The sequence below is a fragment of the Cetorhinus maximus genome, chromosome 21, assembly GCF_964194155.1.
Source record: "Cetorhinus maximus chromosome 21, sCetMax3.hap1.1, whole genome shotgun sequence".
Lineage (NCBI taxonomy): Eukaryota > Metazoa > Chordata > Chondrichthyes > Lamniformes > Cetorhinidae > Cetorhinus > Cetorhinus maximus.
The window spans coordinates 92895015-92916491 of NC_135899.1; the positions used below are offsets into that span (position 1 = coordinate 92895015).

At 38.9% G+C, this 21477-nt stretch overlaps 1 protein-coding gene across 2 annotated transcripts; it reads left to right on the plus strand.

The window, feature by feature from the left end:
- Nucleotides 1-3236: 3236 nt before the first annotated feature.
- srsf10b (serine and arginine rich splicing factor 10b) lies at nucleotides 3237-20249 on the plus strand. 2 transcript variants are annotated; one of them, XM_078567484.1, is made up of 6 exons: nucleotides 3237-3393; nucleotides 7438-7542; nucleotides 16802-16905; nucleotides 17361-17532; nucleotides 17622-17681; nucleotides 18372-20249. In XM_078567484.1, exons 1-6 carry the CDS (start codon nucleotides 3329-3331, stop codon nucleotides 18592-18594), a joined length of 729 nt encoding a protein of 242 aa, XP_078423610.1. In that variant the 5' UTR covers nucleotides 3237-3328; the 3' UTR covers nucleotides 18595-20249. The 2 variants fall into 2 exon arrangements, with proteins under 2 accessions (XP_078423610.1, XP_078423611.1); XM_078567485.1 differs by lacking the exon at nucleotides 17622-17681.
- The last annotated feature ends 1228 nt before the right edge of the window (nucleotides 20250-21477 follow it).

Here is a 21477-nt window from a genome sequence, read left to right on the forward strand (position 1 = left end):
GTTATGGAGTTGGATGAAAGATGGAATGTGCCAGGAAAGCATTGGAATAGTTCCGAAGAAGAGTCATATTGGACTCGAAACATTAATTCTCTCTCTCCACAGATGCTGCCAGACCTGCTGAGTTTTTTCAGCATTTTCTACTTTTGTTTCAGATTTCCAGCATTTGCAGTATTTTGCTTGTATTTAAGAATTGGAATAGTTGAGTTTGGAGGTAACAATAGTATTGTTGAAGATTTAAGCAGCAGATGTGCTGAAGCAGGGGCAGTGATTGGTATTATTACAGAGATGGGATGGGACAGAATATTCTTAGGGTTGGTATCTCAGCTTAATGTCAGATGGGACACCGGGGTTCTGAACAGTCTGGTTCAGCCTAACACAGTAGTCAGGGAGGGAGATGGAATCGATGGGTAGGGAACAGAGATGTGGTGGGGGGGTGGGGGCTTGGTCAAAATCAATTGCTTTGGTGTAACAAGGTATTTAATTAAAACAGTAACACTAGATCTATAATCCCTATATTAGAGTCTGATTTAGACAGACTGACATTATGTCAGTGCAAAGTGCAGGAAGCCATTTTTTGCACTTTGATCATGGCTAAGGAGTTGTGATGGCATGAAAATAAGTGCATTGATAACCAAATCATTTCCTGAGCTGAACAAAGTCCTGAATGATCCAAATCATTTCCTGAGCTGAACAAAGTCCTGAATGATTTTTTAAAATTTAAGTGATGCCATGGTCATCACATAATAAAAATGGACTGGACACGAATGAATGAAATTAGAAATTTTAGTGTTGAATCATGTTAAATACAATTCAAAACAAAACAGCATGAATAATGCAATCTAAAAAACGAGAATCGGGGCAGTTATAAGAAAACAAGGAAAAACAGTGGAAATTGACAACAACTGCCTTTCTCAGAGTCAAAAATAGAACATGTTTAATGTATTCTGCTATTGAAAATAACAGGTTTGTGGATATCTTATTCTTTACAATCACAAATTTCACTCTTCTATGTTATGGCTTTGCAAATGATTTTTTAAAAATCTAACACTCTCAAGACATTAGAACAGCACACAGCCTATTCTTTTCAATGGATTTTGATCTTAAAATGTTTAAATACAATGTGAAAACTAAAATAATTTCTAGTACACCAGGCAGTATGGGAACCAGAAATTGTCTTTTTTTTAACTGTCAGAAAGAAAGTAAGATCATCAGAAATGTCCTAGAATATAATCCTAGACATTGGAGGTCTGATTTTTAGGCTCGGTGTCTAATGATGTGAGTGTGTTAGTAATTATGGGTTGTAGATAAAATTTGAGAAAATCCGTTAATTGAATGACTCCCTGCCAAACATGGAAAAGCAACAACTGATGACACACAGTTAGAAGCCTGAACCCGTATTAAACCACAGTCAGGCTGCATTGGGACTACTGCATGCAATTCTGGTCAGCATATCCTAAAAAAAGAGGCACTGGAGAGGGTGATAAAAGATTCCCAAAGATGATACCAGAAACCTGGTACCATATCAGAAGAGGATAAACAGGCTGGGTCTCTTCTCTTAAAAAGAGAACGATGAGGGGTACCTGAAAAATGATCTCTAAAATTATGGTAGGTTTTGATATGGTAGGCACAGAATGTTTCCAGAGAAAAGTTATAGAGACAATCATTTTAAGATTGACGCCAAAAATCAAATAGGGAATTCAGAAGAAACCATTTTACCAAGAGAGTGGTAATGTGGAATAACCATGCATTAGCATGGTTGAACAATAGAAAGAAGGATTGCATTTATATAACACCTTTCACAACCACGGGACTTCACAAAGCACTTTACAGCCAATGAGGTACCTTTTGAAGTGTATTCCCTTTTTTTGAAAAAATACTTTATTCATAAAATATCTGGAAGAACATTCCAAAACATTTCTAAATCACCATTACAAAAAGTGCAATCAGACTCAACTTTTACACATGGATCATGAGGTACTTCAATACAATCAATGAATATTACAATCATTTCAATATGGTCATTACAGACAGTGCAATGGTATTGGAGTTATCGACATACATCATGTTGCACCCTGAGGTGCTTCAATACAATTATAATACAATTAGTAGTCAATGCATACATTCATTGTGAGACATACAGCCCGAGGCGTCTCTACAATTCCCAGTCTTTTGAAGTGTATTCACTGTTGTGACATAGGAAACATGGCTGCCAATTCATGCACAGTAAGCTCACACCAAAGGCATCTGACAATCACCACATAATATTTTGGTGATGTTGATTGTGGCCGAAATATTGGCAAGGGCTGCTATATAATTCCTCTGCTCTTCTTTCAAATAGTGCACGGAATCTTTTACATTCATCTGAAATAGTGCATGGGTTACATTCATCTGAGGGGGCAGGCAGAGCCTCAGCTTATTAGCGTTTCATTTAAAAGTTGGCATATAGTGCACAGCACTCCCACAGTCCTGCGTTGCCCCGATTTTCGCATTCAAAAACAGGACTTAAAGCAACAAACCTTTCGACTTGGGAGATGTGTGCTATCAATTCAAGCACAGCTCATGATATAAGAGAGCGAGCAAGAAATCCGATGGAGAATTCAGAACAAATTTTGTTAGGTAAAAAAGTGGCGAGAATGCAGGAGTTGCTACCACAGGGAGTGGTGCAGCAAGAAGTACAGGTGCATGTAAGGGGGAAGCTGGATAAACTCATGAGACCGAAAGGAATAGCAGCTTTTTAAAAAAATTCTTTCATGAGATGTGAGCTTTGCGCTCATCCCAAATTGCCCTTGAGAAGATGGTTGTTCTTGAATCAATGCGGTGTGGATATGTTGATAGATTTAGATGAAGAAGGATGGGAGTAGGCGGCCAATGGAGCATAAACACCAGCATGGATTGGTTGGGCCGAATGGCCTGACTTTGTAATACAAATTAAAAACGCTGGAAACAATCAACAGATCAGCAGACACCACCTGTGGTGGAGGAGAAAGGCAGTTCACGTTTCAGGCCGACAACTTTTCATCGGAACCGGTAAAAGTTGGAGGGGGCGAGAGGTTTGAAGTTGGAGTTGGGGGACGCGGCAGCTCGGGGATCCTCGGCCATCTCTCCCCCGCCCCCCCGCGCGACACTCACCAAATGGCGGCCGCGCCGTCCCGCCGCCTGCACCAAGATGGCGGCGCCACGCTGCGCTGCTATTGGTCGGTGCGCCATTGTGACGCGGCTTCTAGTGGGTTCTATGGGCGGGGCCGGGGGCCGCGCCTGCGCACTCGCTGCTTGGCGCCGTTGCCCGCCTCTTTCTCTCGGTGCTGCCGCCGCCGCCGCCGCCGCCGCCATGTCTCGGTACGCTCGCCCGCCGAACAGCTCCCTCTTCGTCCGGAATGTCGGGGATTGTACCAGGTGAGGCAGCGCGGGGAAAGCGCCGGGCGAGCGGGGAGCAGCCCCCGCGGGGGGGGGCAGGGGCGTTGGCTTCGCTTTCACACTCACTCGGGGGCGCGGGTCGGCCCTTTCTCCCGCCTCCGAGCCATAGGCCGCGCCGCGGGCCCCGGCCTCGCGTGGTCACTAGGCTGGTACCCCAGACAGGGGCAGCGAGGCCTCCTCCCCCACCACAGTCCCCTCTCTCCCCCCCCCCCCGCGGCCTCGCTCTCTCTCTCTCTCTCTCCTACCGGCGACCTTTACAGATTGTAGTGAAATTCCTGCAGCTCCCCAGTTACTGCTCTTTCCCGCTTTTAAAAATAAACTAGGTCAGGGAAGGTGGTGCTGAAGCTATTTAATCAGGCGCTGGGGGGGGGGGATAATGTCGATTATAATCGCCCAGGAATCACAGTCATAGGTTATAATGTAGGATTACGTTTGGTTCAAGTAACGTGGGGCAGGTTAACCCGCGCTTTTGTGAAAGCTTCCTCACTCCAGATTTATTTCGCTGTGGGTTGCAAACCACGGGACACTGGAGAAAATAAATTGTAGACATTTAAATGCAGTGCAAATGTTTGCAAAAAAAAGTGTACTTATGTAGCACCTTTTAATGTGCACTAAAGATGCTTCGTGGGGCGTATGATAAAGCCGAATTTGAGACCGAGTCACAGAAGAGGAGAGTGGGGCAGATGACCAAACGTTTGGTCAAAGGGAGATTTTAAGTAGCCTCTTAAAAAGAAGGAAAATGAGAGAGAGAGAGGTTTAGGAGGGAATTCCAGACCTTTGTGGGGGGGGGGCCTAGGCAAGCCGCAGGCACGGCTGTCAGTGATGGAGCAAAGGTAATTTGGGGATGGGCAAGTAGGCCAGAATTAGAGGCCCCCCCCCAAAGAGATCTTGGAGGGTGGTGGGGCTGGAGGAAGTCAGAGATAGGGAGGGCTGAGGCCATGGGATTTGAAAACAAGAGATGAGAACTTTTAAAATTGATTTGTTGCTTTACCAAGAAGTCAGTGAGCACAGGGGCAATGGGTGGGTGAGCAGGATTTGGTGTGAGTTAAGACATAAAGGCAGCAGAATTTTGGATGATCTCAAGTTGGCGGAGGGTAGAATATGGGAAGACCAGCCAGGGCTGTGTTGGGACAGTCAAGTGAAGGGGTAACAAAGGCATGGATAAGGCAAAGGGTAGAATGCAGGATTTTGGTGAGGTATTTTGAAAAGTAATTGTTTGGGTGCCAGTTGAAAATACCTGAAGAATTTTATGGACGGTGCAGCCTAATGCATTTCAAGTTAGTTTTTGAGTTTAATCTTGTTTTGTGCGGTCTACTTAGGATAGATATTTACCAATCAAAATGCATTCTTGACATATGCATCTATAATCCATGCAAGAATTCTCAATGTAGCAGATTATTTAAAATTAAATGATGGCATAACTCATGCTTCATGGGTTTTAAAAACCTTGTGAATACTTGTGTTGTGATGTTTTGTAACATTTGTATACTTTTGAAAACAAGCAACATTCTTAAAGTTACAGTTGAAATTAGAGTAGTTTAATTGGAGTAAATTTGAGCCACACTAAGAGCAATCATTGATTTTTATTAGAAATTTGCAGTGAAGTTTAGTACATTTGCCCAAAGTATCAACCCATGAGAGAAGGAGTAAAATACATTTTTAGAAAGGATTTCAATTTTTGAAAAATGTTAAATATCTTGCTAAGGATGTATATATCTGTTACTGAGACATGGATCTCGTGGTCAATAGAAAAACTGTTTGGAGTTTTGTGATGTTAATGTTTTAAGTGCAGCGAAGTGAACTATCTTCAGATAATTGCCCCAAAAGATAAGCATGTATCATTAATTGCTGAGCTAGTAAGAGTCTGTAAAGCCTTCCATACCACAAAACTTAATTATTGAAATACCACACACCTGAAGGTATGTGGCTATGAAATATCCAGAAATTTTTGAAATGTAAAAAAAACTTTTGGATACAGTAAAAGCATCAATCGAGTACTATATATTATTAAAGCTGACAGGTGGAAAAAACATTTTGAGATAGGAAGAATGCATTGTAATTATAATCATTCTAAGTTAAATAATTACCAGTAACCGAGGCTGGATTGTTTTATATCAATTTGTAGCTGTATCCTATATATTCCAGCTCATCCAAGTTAAAATTCTGTAGTTCAGTGCCTCTACTTGAACTATTTCATTGCACAAATAAAAATCCAAATAAATTAGGCTTTTCCTATATTCCTTGGGCTCAGTGTGGTTTTCTGTCCAATTAATGCTTTTAATACACTTTTCTGATTGAGGTTTTATGTTAGCTTGATTTTATTTATTGCTAATGTCTGACTATTCATATTGCAGTACAATAACATGATTAGTAGTGGATTATTTCACTCTGGGGACATCACAGTTGAGCCAGTCCTGTATTTAGCTGACATCTGTGCATACACCTTGCCCAGGGTGGCTACATTTTTTTATTCGTTCACAGGATGTGGGCTTTGCTGGCTGGGCCAGCATTTATTGCCCATTCCTTGTTGCCCTTGAGAAGGTGGTGGTGAGCTTCTGGTGATTGGGGTTAAACTCTAGCCTGGAGATGTGAATTATGTGCTTGTTGCCCAGCTGATATTTAGTGTCTCAATGCAGATAAAGGATTGAATCTAGCCTTTGCTTTTTTTTACATGCATTACTGCACTGTGGTCCATTTTCCCATTGAATCATTATGGGAGCCCTTTCACATTTCATTTAGCTTGAAAACAGAGCACACTTAAATAATGAATTAATATTTCCACATTTTCAGCCCGTAGTAAGCACATATATTGAACACTGCTCTTAAAAATGTAGAAATGCCTTATACTCTTCATCATCGCTGGGGTTTTTATAACATGCACAAGTATTGTATCCCATCTCCAAAGAACTTGAGTATCGAGTAGGGAGCACTGCGTCAGCCTTTTAGATAAATGCTGAATAGAATCTGTTATCTTAAAATGATGAAACCCCATTACAAAAGCTTTGTACCACAAAAGGGATAGTATAAGTTTTTAAAATGTTAACATTTTAACAAAACATGTAACTTTCTACCTGGAAAATAGGAATAAGTAAGATGGTAAGCTCATTTATTCTCATTAATTATACAGTGTCATTGTTTTATTTAATAAATTGAACTAAATTAGACAAAGGGCTATAATGAAATTAATTTTATTGTGTAATTATCATTTTTAAATGATACTTTAAATATGTGGCAATGAATCATTCAAACATTCAAATTTGAGAGCATTTGATTTGAATAGGTGGAGCTGTGCGAAAAGCTACTTAAGTAAATCAGAAATGGAAAATTGGTCAGGATGAGGATGGAGACAGATTGAAGATGCTGAGAAAATTCTGCGTATGCTTAAAATTAATTTGAGTTATAGCAATTAATCTGATCTAATTCAGTTCAATATTAAAATGAGATGCAAACATCAATGATACAAAATGATAAACTGTGGACAGGCTGGGAATTCCAGGAGAGGCTGCAGGAACCGGGTGGCTAGAAAGTGACCCTGACTATTGGTAAAATAAAATAACTGGACAGGAGATGCAAGAAAGTTATGTAGTTACATTGGATGCGTCTTCACATTTAGTTCAAAGAGGCATATGAAACCAAATCTTTTGGCTTAGAAATTGTAGTGGTTGATGAATAGTCAAATGAAAATTAATTTGTGAATGATATTTAAAATGATTGGGGAGAATTAGTAAGACCAGAAGAACCATAAAGCTTTGTTAACATTGAGGCATTGGTAAGCAATCCCATTTTGAAAATGGAATGTGTGTAGCCATTTTGTTCATCTGAATACCAGCAACTTGACTGATCCTATTCCTGACATCCTGTAGACAGTTTACAAGTTGATTTGATGTTCCAAAGCAAGATCTTTTGGATGGTTGTAGAATCTCCTTTTCAGATGGTTTAATGTCGATAGAGTTTTGGACTCTTCACATGCACAGTGGGCAATTCGTATTTCAAATCACCTGTATCGTTTTTATGGTACTTTAGGCCTGAGGATTTACGTCGTGAGTTTGGTCGCTATGGCCCAATAGTAGATGTTTACGTTCCCCTTGACTTCTACACTCGACGTCCAAGAGGATTTGCATATATACAATATCCTTTCTTCAGCAGTTCTCCTAAACAAGTGAAGCAGACATTCTAAGGTCTTTTCACTGTATGATGCATTTGAATGTAAAGTTCAATCTGGTTCGATATAGCTCTGTTATTTTGGAAATTGCTGCTTGGGGCTGGGGTCATATTTAAGATATAATGCCAAGGGCCTGTTTGTTGCTATATACAGTCTCCACTGCTCATAGTGGTCACGCTTTTGCGAAGATGATTTGCCTGCTATATGCAGTGGCTAGTATATGAAGGTATTGCTGTCATATGCTTATAAAAATTCAGTTTTCTTTTGCTGACCAACAATTTTAACTAAACTCTCATTGTAGCGTGGATAAAGAAAAATCATTTGAGTTTTTTGTTGATGTTAACCTAGTCTGTTAATTTCATAGAAGCATTAGTATTGCAGCACAAGAGCAAGTAGCCACTCTAATCCAATTTCCTGCTTGTGCATTAACAATTAAGTGGTTTAGACCAGGATTGCCCCCAGTCCAATAATCCCTTAGACCCTCATCAGCTCTGTTCCTTGACCAATGCCTGCACAGATCAAATAGTCAGACTAGGTTGTTGCCCTGAATCTAAATAACTCTCCAGAAAATTGATTGTGGACTGGCTGTCATGGAAATCAGGAGTCCAGTTAAATTTCAATCCTGTAAATCATATAGTCTGCTTTAATTTGCTATAATCTGCATTTCATTGAAATAAAGCTCCACGGTGGTCAATGTACAAAAAAAGATAATTCATTATGTTAGTGACCCCTAAAACAGTTTTTCCTGCCCAAAATAAATGGAGCATTTGAGATGCTGTAACTGGCAACTTTGAAATTGGCATTAATGCAAATAAATAAAAGTTTTTGCTTTCTAGATGTTGTAAACCACTCCTGTATGAAACGTGCACATTTTAAGTGATGGGGACTGTACAGAGGTGTTGCATGTGTGAAGAATTGTATTTGAATTAGAAGCACTAAACCTTGCTAGCTATGGTGATTGTAACTGCATTTGTTGAATATTGCTGAGAAGAGAGACATGTTGCTGGAGCTTTTCATTTGCACCCAAAAATGCCAAATTTCAACAATCTCAACAATTTATACAACAGGAGAAAAGGGTGCTGATTAGTTGGCAAGCCGACCCTGATTGGCTGAGGTGTTGTCATGGAGAAAGCAATTGGAAACAATAGCCTCCCCTAGCTCCTGGGCTAATCAGAAAAGACACTAGGCTTGAACATATTCCTTTTGAGGTGTCAGCTGTGGCTCAGTTCATAGCACCCTCACCTTTGAATCAGAGGGTTGTGGGTTCATGTCCCACTCCCGGAAACCAAGAACTGTGATTGTACTCAAAAGAGTTGCAATCTGTGACTGTTGATAACTTGAAAGAGTTTCCTTTTGTTTGTAGAGAATGGGTCTCTGCATATGGATGTATGTCACTTCCAGCAAGCGTAAATGAGCCACGTTACGAGTTCAACTGATTATTGTAAATTGGTTGATAATGCCTCTCTTCAGCAATATTCAAATTCTGTACTATCAAGCAACAATTAAATTTATGGTAAATCTGAAAGTTTTTCGGGAATGGCCAGATTATAGCTCATGCTGAAATGTAGTAATTCCAGTATTGAAATAAAGGGAATGAAACAGTATTAAGGCTAATACTCAGGACTATTAGCATGTGAATACTGGCAGAGGACTTACTTAGCTGGTTCGCACACACTTGTAGCAATGAAATATAACAGCTGCTCAGAAATTAGAGGTTAGATGCTGTACCATAGTGACGGAGTGGAAATTTTTTCATGCCCCACTTTCCAGAGACTAAATAGCCAAAACTTAATTACAAAATAGAGTTAGCTTCCACATGAGTTTGGTATTCCAATGTTATTGCTTTTAATTATATTGTAGAAGGGAAACATTTACTAGTGTACATATTGCAGCCTTTTTTTTTTGCATGATAAATCCAACCATTCCGATGTTTTTTTCAACTTTACACTGGCATATTTAAATAGTTTGGTGTCAATGTTTGTTGATTGTGCTTATGTAAGGACATAGAGATTAGTGGCCTTTTGTGGTTTTTTTAAAAGTAAATCTCTGTAAAGATAAGTAAAACATCCTGCTTAGCTTGTACCACTATTTTGACCTAGTTTTCAAAAGTGCTCCAATGTACAAATGAGAGGCCATGTAGTAAGTGGTGACCATACAGATTTTAAATGTTTTGGCTGTTTGGTCAAAGCCTCAAGTGAATTGTGGCCTTGTGCCCTTTAAAAGTCAAATTAATCGTCTGAATTTCAGCATCATTTAAATTTAATTTAGGCATATAAAATTCATGGTAGTGTGGCAGTAGTGTTCATACTAAATGCTTAAAATATGCAGCATTAAATGTGCAGGAGTGCTACATTTCTTACCACCTACAAGCAGTATTATAAAAACCCTGAAATACCTGGAATTTACACATTTTGTCAGCATGAAAGTTGCTTAGTAGAAATTCTGTTATTAGAAGCAAAGAAAGACTTGCATTTATATAGCTGCCTTTGTGACCACTGTCACAAAGCACTTCAAAGCCAATGAAGTACTTTTGAACTGTAGTCACTGTTGTAGGAAGCAACAGCCAAATGGTCCTGCAAACAGCAATGTGATAATGATGATCAGCTTTTGTAATGTTAATTAAGGGATAAATACTGACCATGACACCAGGGTTAACTCCCCTGCTCCTCTTCAAAATAGTGCCATGATACCTTTTACATCCATCTGAGGGGAGCAGGGAGAGTTTTGGTTTAATGTCTCATCAGAAGGATGGCACCTCTGACGAATGCAGAATTGAGAGAGTACTGCACTAAGTGTCAGCCTAGATTGTTGTGCTCAAGTCCTGTAGTGGACCTTGACCCACAGCCTTCTGACTTGAGCAGAGCAACCAACTGATAAGAGTTATTTGGATTCCCTCACATTAGAAATGTGCTGAGATGGTACAAATCCAAATGCATGAACCTTATGCATCTGTAAATCGACACCAGTGTAAACTTCTCCAGTTCCTTCTGGTCAACCCCTGGGTAGAGCAGATGAAACCCAGTATTTTCTTATTCATTCTTGGAATGCAAGTGTAACTGGCAAGGCCAATATTAATTGTCCATCCCTAATTGCTCTTGAGCAGGTGATGGTGTGATGCCTCCTATCAAGTGGCTTTCTGTGCCATTTCAGAGCGCAATTAAGAGTCAGCTACATTGCTGTGGGCCTGGAGCCGCATGTAGGCCAGGCAAGGTAAGGATGGCAGATTTCCTCCCCTGTAGGGTGGACTTTTAATTACAATCTGGTAGTTTAATTATCATTAATAACAAGACTAGCACTTTATTCCAGATTATTAATTTATTAAATTTAAATTCCTCCAGCTGCCATGGTGGGATTTGAACTTGAGAGTCTCTGGATCATTAGCCCTGGCCTCTGGATTACTTGTTGAGTAACCCTACCACTACACTACTGTCCCTGCATTCATGGAGCTAAATACCCCTCCCCATTCTCAGCAGATTTGTAGACACAGGTTTTTAAGGGTTTCATAAGTCAATTGTCAGGTACAGTAAAGGGAGCTGGATTTTGTAACGTAAATATCAGGAATTGGCACGTGGATGTGTAATCGGAATTAAAATCAACTTTACTTTTCTGGCTGTGCGAGAAAGTTGGGCTTCATGTATATGCCCTGTGCTTTCTAATACATCAAACATAGTGTGATCTCTCCATTCTAACCTTATGGTGGCACTGTTTGCCGAATGTTACATCACCAAATTGATTAGTAGGATTGGATCTAGTCTTCTGTAACAACTAGTATGTATACATATCGGAAACCCTGTGGGGAAAATTGCACATCTGTTATGGAACCACTATAAAGATTGGTTTTATAGTAAAGCATTTCATTGATTAGATGTAAATATGTCAAATCAGTACAAAAACTGCAGTCTGTCAGTGACTTTAACTGAACTAGCTTTAATAGAGGGTTCTTTAAGGAGCTCATCTGACAATTGGCCACTGTGTCGCTGGTTGGGTGCGTCCTCTGAACATCGAAAAATATAAATTTTTAGAATGGGAAGAATCTCTGAACATTTTAAATTGAGGTCAAGGTCCAGTGAATGCCTGAACACTTATCCAAGTTTACCGCTCCACTTATTTGACTCAACAATGATGAAGCAACAGATGTCCAGTCTTGATGATGTGTGACTTGGAGACAGTGTTTCCTTGCACCTGTTGCCCTTGTTCTAGGTGGAGGTGGTTTTGGATTTGGAAACCCTACTGACATGAAATTCATGGTGAGTTTCTGCAGCACATCCTGTATATAGTACACACTGCAGCCAGTGATGAAAACAATGAATGTTTAGGCAAGTGAGTGAGGTGCCAGTCAAGCAGGTTGTCTTCTTGGCTGTTGCAGCTTAACCCATTTAGGCAAGTGGGTAGCATTGCATTACACACAGCTGACTCATACTCTATAGGCGGTGGGAAGGAGGTGAGCTACTTAACATTGAATCCCCAGCCTCTGACCTCTAGCAGCTATGGCATGTGTGTGATTGATCCAGTTGAGCTACTGGTCCATGGTGACCCCTAGGTTGTTGATAAGGATCTGGCCAATTTAGTGCCATTGATTAGGTTTAGTCATTGAAGATAGTCATTGTTTGGCATTCACATGGCACAAATGTTAATGCCACTTACCCAAACCTGGCTGTTGTTCAGGCCTTGCTGCATTCAGGCTTCTGCTTCACTATCTGAGGAATTACAAATGGAACTGAACATTGCAATAATCAGTAAAAGGCTCCTTTTCTGACCTTTTATGGAGGGGAAGTTGATGTCACAGCTCAAGGTAGTTGACCCTCAGATACAAGCCCAAGTTACTCTTGTAGTGATGAGCTGAGATGAATGATCTCCAACAACTATGACTACTTTCTTTAAGCCAGATATGACATTAGCTTCTGAAGAATTTCTCCCTGATCCCATTGACTTGAATAGAATTCAGCTCATGTCCATGTTTAGACCAAGGCTGTAATAAGTCCTGGAGCTGAACAGTTTAAATGAAACCCAAACTGAGCCTGAGAGAGCAGGTCATTGGTGAGCAATCTCCGCTTTAATAGTGCTGTTGTTGATGCCTTTTCAGATAATGGGCCTGGGCTGATCAGACACTAGTTGGCAGGGTTGAACTTGTTCTGCTTTTTGAGGGCAGGGTATATCTGGGTGATATTCTACATCAGTAGTTGTACTGCAATATCTTGCTTGCCCCATGGTTTTTCTACACTTGGCGTGTTGTGAAGGGCCTGTAGCTTTGCTACTTCAAGTTTAAAGGATAGCTTTCCTTTGGAAGGGAAAGAATTCCCTTTGAGCAGTCAAGCATCTACCTAAATCTCGAGGTAGCAGAACAATGGCCTGCGACAGTTTCATTTCCTTTAGGTACTTTGAGAAGTTTTTTTGCAGTCACTTAAAAGCATTTGGAATAAAGTGCTGAAGTTAGCTGTGGACAATCAAAGACTGCATTGAACTGTAGCTACTGATCTGAAGTCAATAATTACAGCCTGTTTGCATTGCCTGACTGAAACTTCTACTCTGTTGCCCAGAAGCAATGTGTTTAATTGTTGTGCACCAATAATGAATGCTTGCATTGCCCATGACTTGTACACAAGTGTTACATGCACTCATGCACTTCTGTGTTGTTATATTGAATTAAAACTGAATTCTGAGTTAAAAGGTTCTTGAACTCTTTTCCTTTGGAATAACAATACATGTCCCGACTAACCAGTGACTTTTTTTTAAATTGGGAGAATTTCACCTCAGTCAAGTCCTTTGGAGGATAAACTGACATGAATGTACAGATCAGTGGGATCATAGAATAATTTTTTTTTCTCCACAGAGATTCACACACATTCAAATCAGAATTATAGGATCAATGCTGTATGAACAATTAACTTGACTTTAAAAGAAATTCTAAACTTGAGTAAGATTCAAATCCGCAACGTAAAATTTGGCTTTTGTCCTAAGTCATTCGAAACACAGTATGTTTTTTTCTAACTTGCCTGATCATACTTCCATGCCTGTAGATATTTGTGTGGAGTGGATTGAGATCAATTATCTACAAATGTAAAATAGGCAAAGCAGACTCTTCCTTCTGCAACAATATACTCGAATATTGCTGGAAAGAAGAGACTTTTTTGTCGAAGCTTTTCATTTTGCGCTCATCAGGTCAATTCACAAGAAAATACTAATGTCAGGGGAAACAACGTATTTACACTATGAGAAGAGTGTGCTGGACAGTTAACTGTCAGTCACCATCAACTGGGGTCATCCTCCATGGTAAAGTCTCTACTAATCAGAGCCCACTTGCCAACCAATGAGCACACTCTTCTCATGCAGTATAAATATGTTGTTCCCCCTGACATTTATATTTCCTTGCAAATTGGCCTGATGAATTGCAAGACAAAAAGCCTCGACATAAAATGTTTCCTTTTTTTTTTGGAAATACTCAAGTTCTGTACTACCAAACAACTAACAATATACTCCTAATCTCAGTTGTGAGAATTCAATTTTAACACTAAATTCCTGCAGTGTTTTATTTACATTTGAATGTAAATTGGATAATTTGATACTAAGCACAGGAATGGCAGTAGATTGTATTGTGAAATGAGAGCTGGTTTATCCTTGCATTATATTTCTTGAATTTGAAACTAATGAGTAATACTCTTGACAATTGTGATTAAGATTTGTCATGAGGAAATTTTCAAATTCAAATTGAATATTTTCAGCAGTTTCTTGCTGGTGTGGTTCAATTTGGGAATTCTGATCCTGTGCACTCCACACATTTGTCAGTTAGATTGCCTCTGCACACTTCATTTCTATGAGCTGACATTTTAAGGTGAAGCCTCTGCTTCCTCCTTCCCTGAAATTGCATATTATTTACTTAAGTTTTTCTTAGCTTAACAATAATCAGTTTAGAGACCTGAATATTTGTCGAAGGGATAGCATAATAGCAATGCAATTTTGAGAAAATGTAGGTCCCAAATACAACAGAACTTTAGGGCAGTGACCATGAGATCATCCAATCTTTAATGGATTTTCATTTTTAGTAACTATTTTATGGACTGCACATTGAAGTAAGAAAACCAGATTCTGATATTCAGTAAAAATGTACTTGTATATGAAAACTGAAGATTTAATTTTAATATTGACAAAGTAACTTGAGGACTGTATGCATAATTGTTGCATAACTGAATATATGTATATTGTATGGTAAGTATTTTTGGTGTTCATCTGGTGTAACCTGGATATTAAAATTAAACATTAAAGCAATAAAGTTGGTGTAATATTCCTGTTAATAAAAGACATTTTGACAGGACTAGGAAGATTACTGAATAAACTAGAGTGGCTATTATGCTTATAATGCAAAAAAAATCAAACTGCTCTGGTTTGTGTAACTAATGTGCTGCTTGATGAGCTGGTTGCTGCAGGGATTTGCTGGTTCTGAGTTTATGTAGTGCACCCCACTGTTGCTTGTTTAACATTTTTTCCCTCTATATTCTGCCGTAAGGTATGTATTTCTTATCTAATCAGAAGTTCATCTAATTCATAGAAAATGTAACACAACTTTTAGCTGTTTGTAAAAAAAAAAATACTTGCTGGTGTCTTTTTTGGCTAATTTTGGTGGTAGTCAAAAAAGTGATTTCAAACCCTGCATGTTTGTCTTTTTATACCCATCCCCTGACATAACTTTTTTGTTGTTGTTGCCTCAGAAAATTTAAAGCAATCCGCTGTAACTGGCGAACCCACAAAGAAAGTATGAAAGAGCCTTTTAGATAGAATCCAAGCATAAGACAAGCAGACAAGCCAAAGACCTCTTAAGGATCAGGCTTGAAGAAAAGAGAGGGAGGGTGAAAAAGATTAAAGCTTGAAGAGGGAAAAAGTCAAGGCTTCGATTTGTCTGCAATTGGAAAAAAGGTTGTTTTGTCAAAGTCAAAGCCAAGTGTCTTATTTGGGCCAGCGCCTCATGTCAAGTCCTTCTGGCAAGCACTTAAAGAGTTAAAGGTCAAGCTGACGGTGCAAGGTCAAGTTTACAGCCAAATTTAAGGTAACCAGCAAAGTCCTGATATTGTATCCTACCATAGTGAAAACAGTTCATTCGCTCTTAAATATTGCTTTTTACTGTTATTTTACAAAATTAAATGATCCATATGTAATACAGTACTGTATTGAAACATTTAACTGGTAAATCTTAGTCTCAGTGCTGCAGATAAATTCATTCTTTTATGTTCTTTTCAAAAATTGGTTTTGTTTGGAGCATTTTCAGGACCTTTTTTGTTTTCGTGCTGTGTTGACTTGAGACTATGACAAGTGTGAAATAGAGGACATAAGATTTTTTTAGGTTTAGAATGCTCTGACATTGATTCCATTTAGTTTCTGTCATTGTCACTTCTCTAAAGATCAGTGGACCCCCCCCCCCTTTAAAAAGTCCCGTATTTGAATTCCTCTTTGATTTAAATTACTTTTATGTTTCATTTCTTATAAGTTACATAGTTACTCCTAAATCAGTTAGGTGCTGTAGAATTACAGTTGCAGGCACTAATAGATGGTGTCTTATTTTAGTGAATTAAAGCAGGGCTTGGCAGTCATTAATGATGCCTGCGAGCTGTGGGAAGGCACTTGCCTAATGAGCAGGCCTTTTTTCTGTCCTTTTCCAGTGTGACGACTATTGTGACACATTACAACTTCCCTCTCCAAGGTAGAATACATCCCACTGGAGTGAAACACTTCAATGTTATTTTGATGTTTTTTGACCAGCAATGTGACATGATTTATATTTATTTACAAGTTAATACTGAATTGTTTGCAGCATTTTGCTAAATCTAATTTTAATAATGAATGAGATCATACTTTAAAGAGATCAGAAAAAACTTTATAGATCTAATTTCATGTGGTGACGGGGTAGCTACAACCGTATTTTGCATTAGGATGTAATATTATTGTCTTTATTACTGTTTTGCATTGATTTTCTTGTAGATATAATTCACTTAGAAAATTTGAAGGAATACCCTTATGACGTTTTATTTTTGGTAATAAACTTGAATAGTTTTTTTTGTAAGAAATAATCTATATAGGGTAATATAGTTTTGGCATCTTATGCAATTTAAATATAATACAAAAGCAAATTTTTTCTAAGTTTTGGCAAAACAATGTTGTGGTTGAAAATGTGTATTGAAGATTGTAGGATTTGTTCGAAACCTGTGAAAGTGAAAAGCCCCCTTAACAGCTTAGCATGTTTGAAGATGTTCGTGATGCAGAAGATGCACTCCACAACCTGGACCGGAAATGGGTGTGTGGCCGTCAAATTGAGATCCAGTTTGCCCAAGGTGATCGAAAAAGTAAGTGTAATTAATCTAGATTAAATTTTACTTTCATGGAAATGCTCTGTTTTGCATGCTGTTAGGTACATTGGCTGTATTTAATGTGAAAGAAACCGACATTCTTGTATCTGTTGAATTCAGACACGCTATTTTTGCTGATGCTTAAATGAGGTTTCAATTAAGGGGTTTAATAAGACATTTATAGCTAAGCAGGTCCACTATTGAGTGTGTGCACTTTTTTGGAATGAAAGTTTCCCCGCTGGGGAAAGATGCATCCTGGAATATGTTAGGCAATTAATGTAGGTCACGTGGTGGTGGTTGGGGGGCGGGGAGCGGAGATTGTATTTTGAAGCTGCTCAAGCTTTATCTGGAGAATTCTCACTTGTTTTATGGGAAATTTTAATTTGGAAGTCAGATGTACTTAATAAAAAATGTGTTCTAGAATTGTGATAATTTAGTCTCTGCCATTGCAGCACCTGGTCAGATGAAATCAAAGGAACGAAGATCATCACGAAGTTCACCACGATATGACCGTTACGATGACTATGATAGGAGAAGAAGATCCAGGAGTCGAAGTTATGACCGGAGGAGATCACGAAGTCGTTCTTATGATCGAAGTCACAGGAGGTCTGACAGCCCTAAAAAGTATGTGACAATGGCACACGCATTGTGTTGTCCTGAATTCAATGTATCTATTTCATATAGATCCTTATTCTCATTTTTTGTGTGTGCAGCTCACGAAGCAGATCAAGTGGAAAGCGTAGGCGCAGCCGTAGTAACTCTTTCAATGACAGGTAGGGCCACGTAGACTGTATTAGCATTGATGTATGTTCAAACATCAGTGAAGCTTCTTAAACTGAGTGGTGTATTGTGGGCTTTTTCTAAGTAGCGTAAAGCTGATTTTATTAAAATATAGATAGTGCCATAGGATTATTCGAATAGCAGTACCCAGCATAGGGTGATTTTTTTTGAAACATTGGTAAGCTTGACTCTACCTGCTGTTTGCAGAGTATTCTGTCCAAGAGGAAAGCTTTCCATTTAGTGTGAATTTTTATTGTGCATTGAAGCTAGGGTTCTTGATTATTTCCTTATCCAGTGCAGCTGTAGTTAGTAAACATCTACGAACTGTTTGTTCAATGTAACCAAAGGCATTCCCCTTGCTTTATCTTCTCCTCTCTCATTCTCATGTTTGTGTGCCTCTTGTACATAAGTCTGCTGCACATTCTCTATTCCTTGTACCCACGTACTTTCTACTTTTTACTCTTCCCTTTCTCATCAACCATTTTCTTTCCCTTTCCATTTTGTTCGAATTTCCAAGTATCAAAGCAATTTTGCTTCCTATAGAGAAGGAGCGATGGAGGATGCAAAAGATGTAACAGGAAAATGGAATGAAGAGATAAAGCTCTGTATTTGCTGGTAAATTAATCTGTTCTACTTAAATGGAATCTTATGTTTGGCCTAATTGCCTTCTCAATTATTTCTAGGCACAGACGTCGCCATCGTTCTTATTCCAGATCTAGATCCAGGTCAAGGTCTAGATCCAGATCCAGATCCAGATCAAAGTCTGTATCAAGATCAAAATCAGCATCCAGAAAAGATTCTAAGACACGGTCGCAATCAAGGTCATGCAGCCATTCAAGATCCAGGTCTAGATCGAAATCCAGGTCACTGAGTGGCCACAAGTCTGATAGTCACCATGAGGACTGAAGTAGTGGATGGTCATCAAATTGCAGCTTCCATTTGTGCTTTTTCTTTTTGTTTTTTGGGGTCTTGTAGTTGTTAAGAGAAGGTGGGTACTGTTTTATGACTACAGGAAAACTTAGTGTGCAGGACTAATTTGTTGATGGTGCTTGAAAGATTTCAACCATGATTTTAAACAGAATGATGCAGTAACTACAACTGACCAGTTAATAAGGTTCGAAGTGCCATTAACGTTAATGTTACTCATTGGTTCATTGAAAGTCAACTTGTTCACTATTGTTTTTAGGCAAATTTAGGAAGTATATTTGATCCACGGCTATGTTACTGTTAGTAATTTTTTTATAAAGCAGTGCCCTCTATACTGATTGTCCAAAAAGATACTAAATTGTTTTCCCGGTTTGATATTCTGATGGATTAATAAAGCTGCTGGTACAAATCAAAACTGTGTGAATTCAAAATTTGTAAACGTTACTGTTAAGAAAGAACATGTCATCAATGCAGTGCTGTGTTAATTAACATAACTTCAATGTAGGGTTTTACATCGTTTAAATAATTGCCTGAAACACACTGCTTGGCGAATCAATTTATAGAAATTCTCATTTTACCCAACTGGTCATCTTAAGCACAATCAAAAGTATTGGCAATATGTTGCCCACAACCTTACGTTCTGTTCATGTGTGTTTATGCAATGCAGTAGTCTGGCATGCTTCCTGTAGTATTGATTTGTGTATTTTGCATGAATATTTCTTTTCATTCTTGGCTGTAAAGGTATAATTTGCTAATGCCATTGGATAACTACCTGCATTTTTATTGTAAGACAAATGCAGGAACTAGTATCTGATGGGGGAATTGGAGTTTTTTCCAAAACAGCAAAGGTATTGTGATGAAACTTTTTTTTTCTTTCATGTAGAAGCTTGTAAAAAAAGGGGATTTTTATACCAAGTCTTTTTAATAAAAGCTATTTGTATAAGTTCATCTACAGTAGAAATGTTTTCAGTTTAAGCTTTAAGATGCTAAATTATCTAGGTCTTTGCATGACTAGAAAAATGTGACATTTGAAATCAAGTATTGACCATTCTAGTCTTTGTTGCTTTGTATGGCATCAAGTAACAATAGTATATTCAGAAGATTAAGAACATGGGGGTCCTAGTGAGGTCAATTTTAGCCATTCACCTTGTGGATTTGGATAAGCAGAACTGGGAAAAGAATAAAATTGTATGTAATCTGATGTAAGTGTCTTAATCAACTGTGTTTGGATCACATCAGGGTTATGTGACAACTCTTGCTTAAAGAAATAGTTACATTTTTTTCATTCTTGCCAGTTTTCAGTCTAGCCTACTGTGCTTGAGCCAGGATAAGTTCAGGTGTGTCTTGGTTTTAAAGTCCAGTTTCTTGTCGTGACTCAAAGTGACAAGATTCTTTACTTGCTCTGAAAGCTTGAGATGACGACAAATACAGGGTATGCTTTTCATAACTTCCTGGAATTCAGTTTAAGATATGCAGTGCAAATAAACCCTCCTACAGACTTAGCACAGGTTATCAATTAAAGCTATTTCATTTAGGTTTTTTGAGTCAGATGTGGATGTTGTGTTCATCCTTTTTTGTTCATGATAGCTGACTGTAACTTCATACTTGTAAATAAATCTGTGCTGTATAATGAAGCATCTGAAAGATTTGTTTTCTTAAAGGCATCATGTTCTTTTTCAGGCAGAACTCTAAGTGCAGTGACACCACAGGGTATTAGTTGATTTGTATCTATGCATCTATTTGGTCATAATTAGAACACAAAAGGAGGCCATTTGGCCATTAAGTCTATGGCTCCTTTGAAGAGCATTCCAGTTAGTCCCACTTGCCTGCCCTTCCCTGTATCCTTGCATTTTTTTCTCTCCATTTATCCAATTTCCTTTTGAAGGCTACTCTTCTGTTTCCTTCCTAAGATATAGCAGCCCAAATTGGACACAGTACTCTTGAATGATCCCAGTGCAGCTTTTCCCTTATATTATGTTGATTTAAGTATTGCAGTTGTGGCTATTTCAAGACTGTTGCTATGCTTTGGAGACCGTAATGTATATTCCTTTGTCCAGTCTCATAACTGAACCACTGCTGCATAAAAGTTATTTTTCTTGCCAGATTTTCTCTCCTGAAGTTGCTGAATCTTTTTGGTTCTTGGTTCCAGGGATGCTGTTGCTCTGTGTGGACATTCTTGATATTCAGGAGATAACCAAACCATGGGGCATCCTCTCAAAATCTGATCCTTTACTCATTCATGCACTTTTACTTAGAGCCTTATCTGAGTAGGGACAGCATCACAAAAGGGAAGGAGGCAAGTATTGTAAGTGAATTGAACACAATTCTATCTTGTGTCCGTGACTCCGCCTCAGTTTTAATGTACTGATTGAGTGCACTCTTGGCTTCCTGCTTTGACGGGGTTGCTAAGACAACCTCCTTGGTTATGGTGAAGTCTGCTGTGAATTTGATTTAAGAAACCCACTTGTCTACCATTATTACAATTTGCATACAGAAACATTTCTACATAAGTGTACATCACAAGGATAAGTCCCTGTTTCGAAAAATTATGAAGCTAAATGAACACAATAGCTGGTGATGGGCAAGTCAGTGTAGACTGGGGAGGGACCAAAGATGCAGCAGTGAAGATTGAGAAGTAATCTGGCTAGGATTTTCAGTTGCAGCAGAGATGTGACATGAAGTGTGCGATATAGGTAGTGTCTCTTGAGTGCTGCTCCTGGAGCAGGAATGAAGGGGCCATTCTTAGGTTAATTCCCAGAGGATGGAATCAGCAAGATTTGTGCACACAGGACCCAGTGCTTTTAAGATCTGCCTCCTCCTGGCCTGCTTCTCCAGACATGAAGCTGCCTGTTCCACTGGTGA

Excerpts from the sequence above, each read along its gene's own strand:
- srsf10b (XM_078567484.1), top strand. The coding sequence starts at position 3,329 with ATGTCTCGGTACGCTCGCCCGCCGAACAGCTCCCTCTTCGTCCGGAAT. Across the intron at positions 3,394-7,437 it reads AATGTCGGGGATTGTACCAG|GCCTGAGGATTTACGTCGTG; the intron begins GTGAGGCAGCGC and ends ATGGTACTTTAG. Across the intron at positions 17,533-17,621 it reads AGGTCTGACAGCCCTAAAAA|CTCACGAAGCAGATCAAGTG; the intron begins GTATGTGACAAT and ends TTGTGTGTGCAG.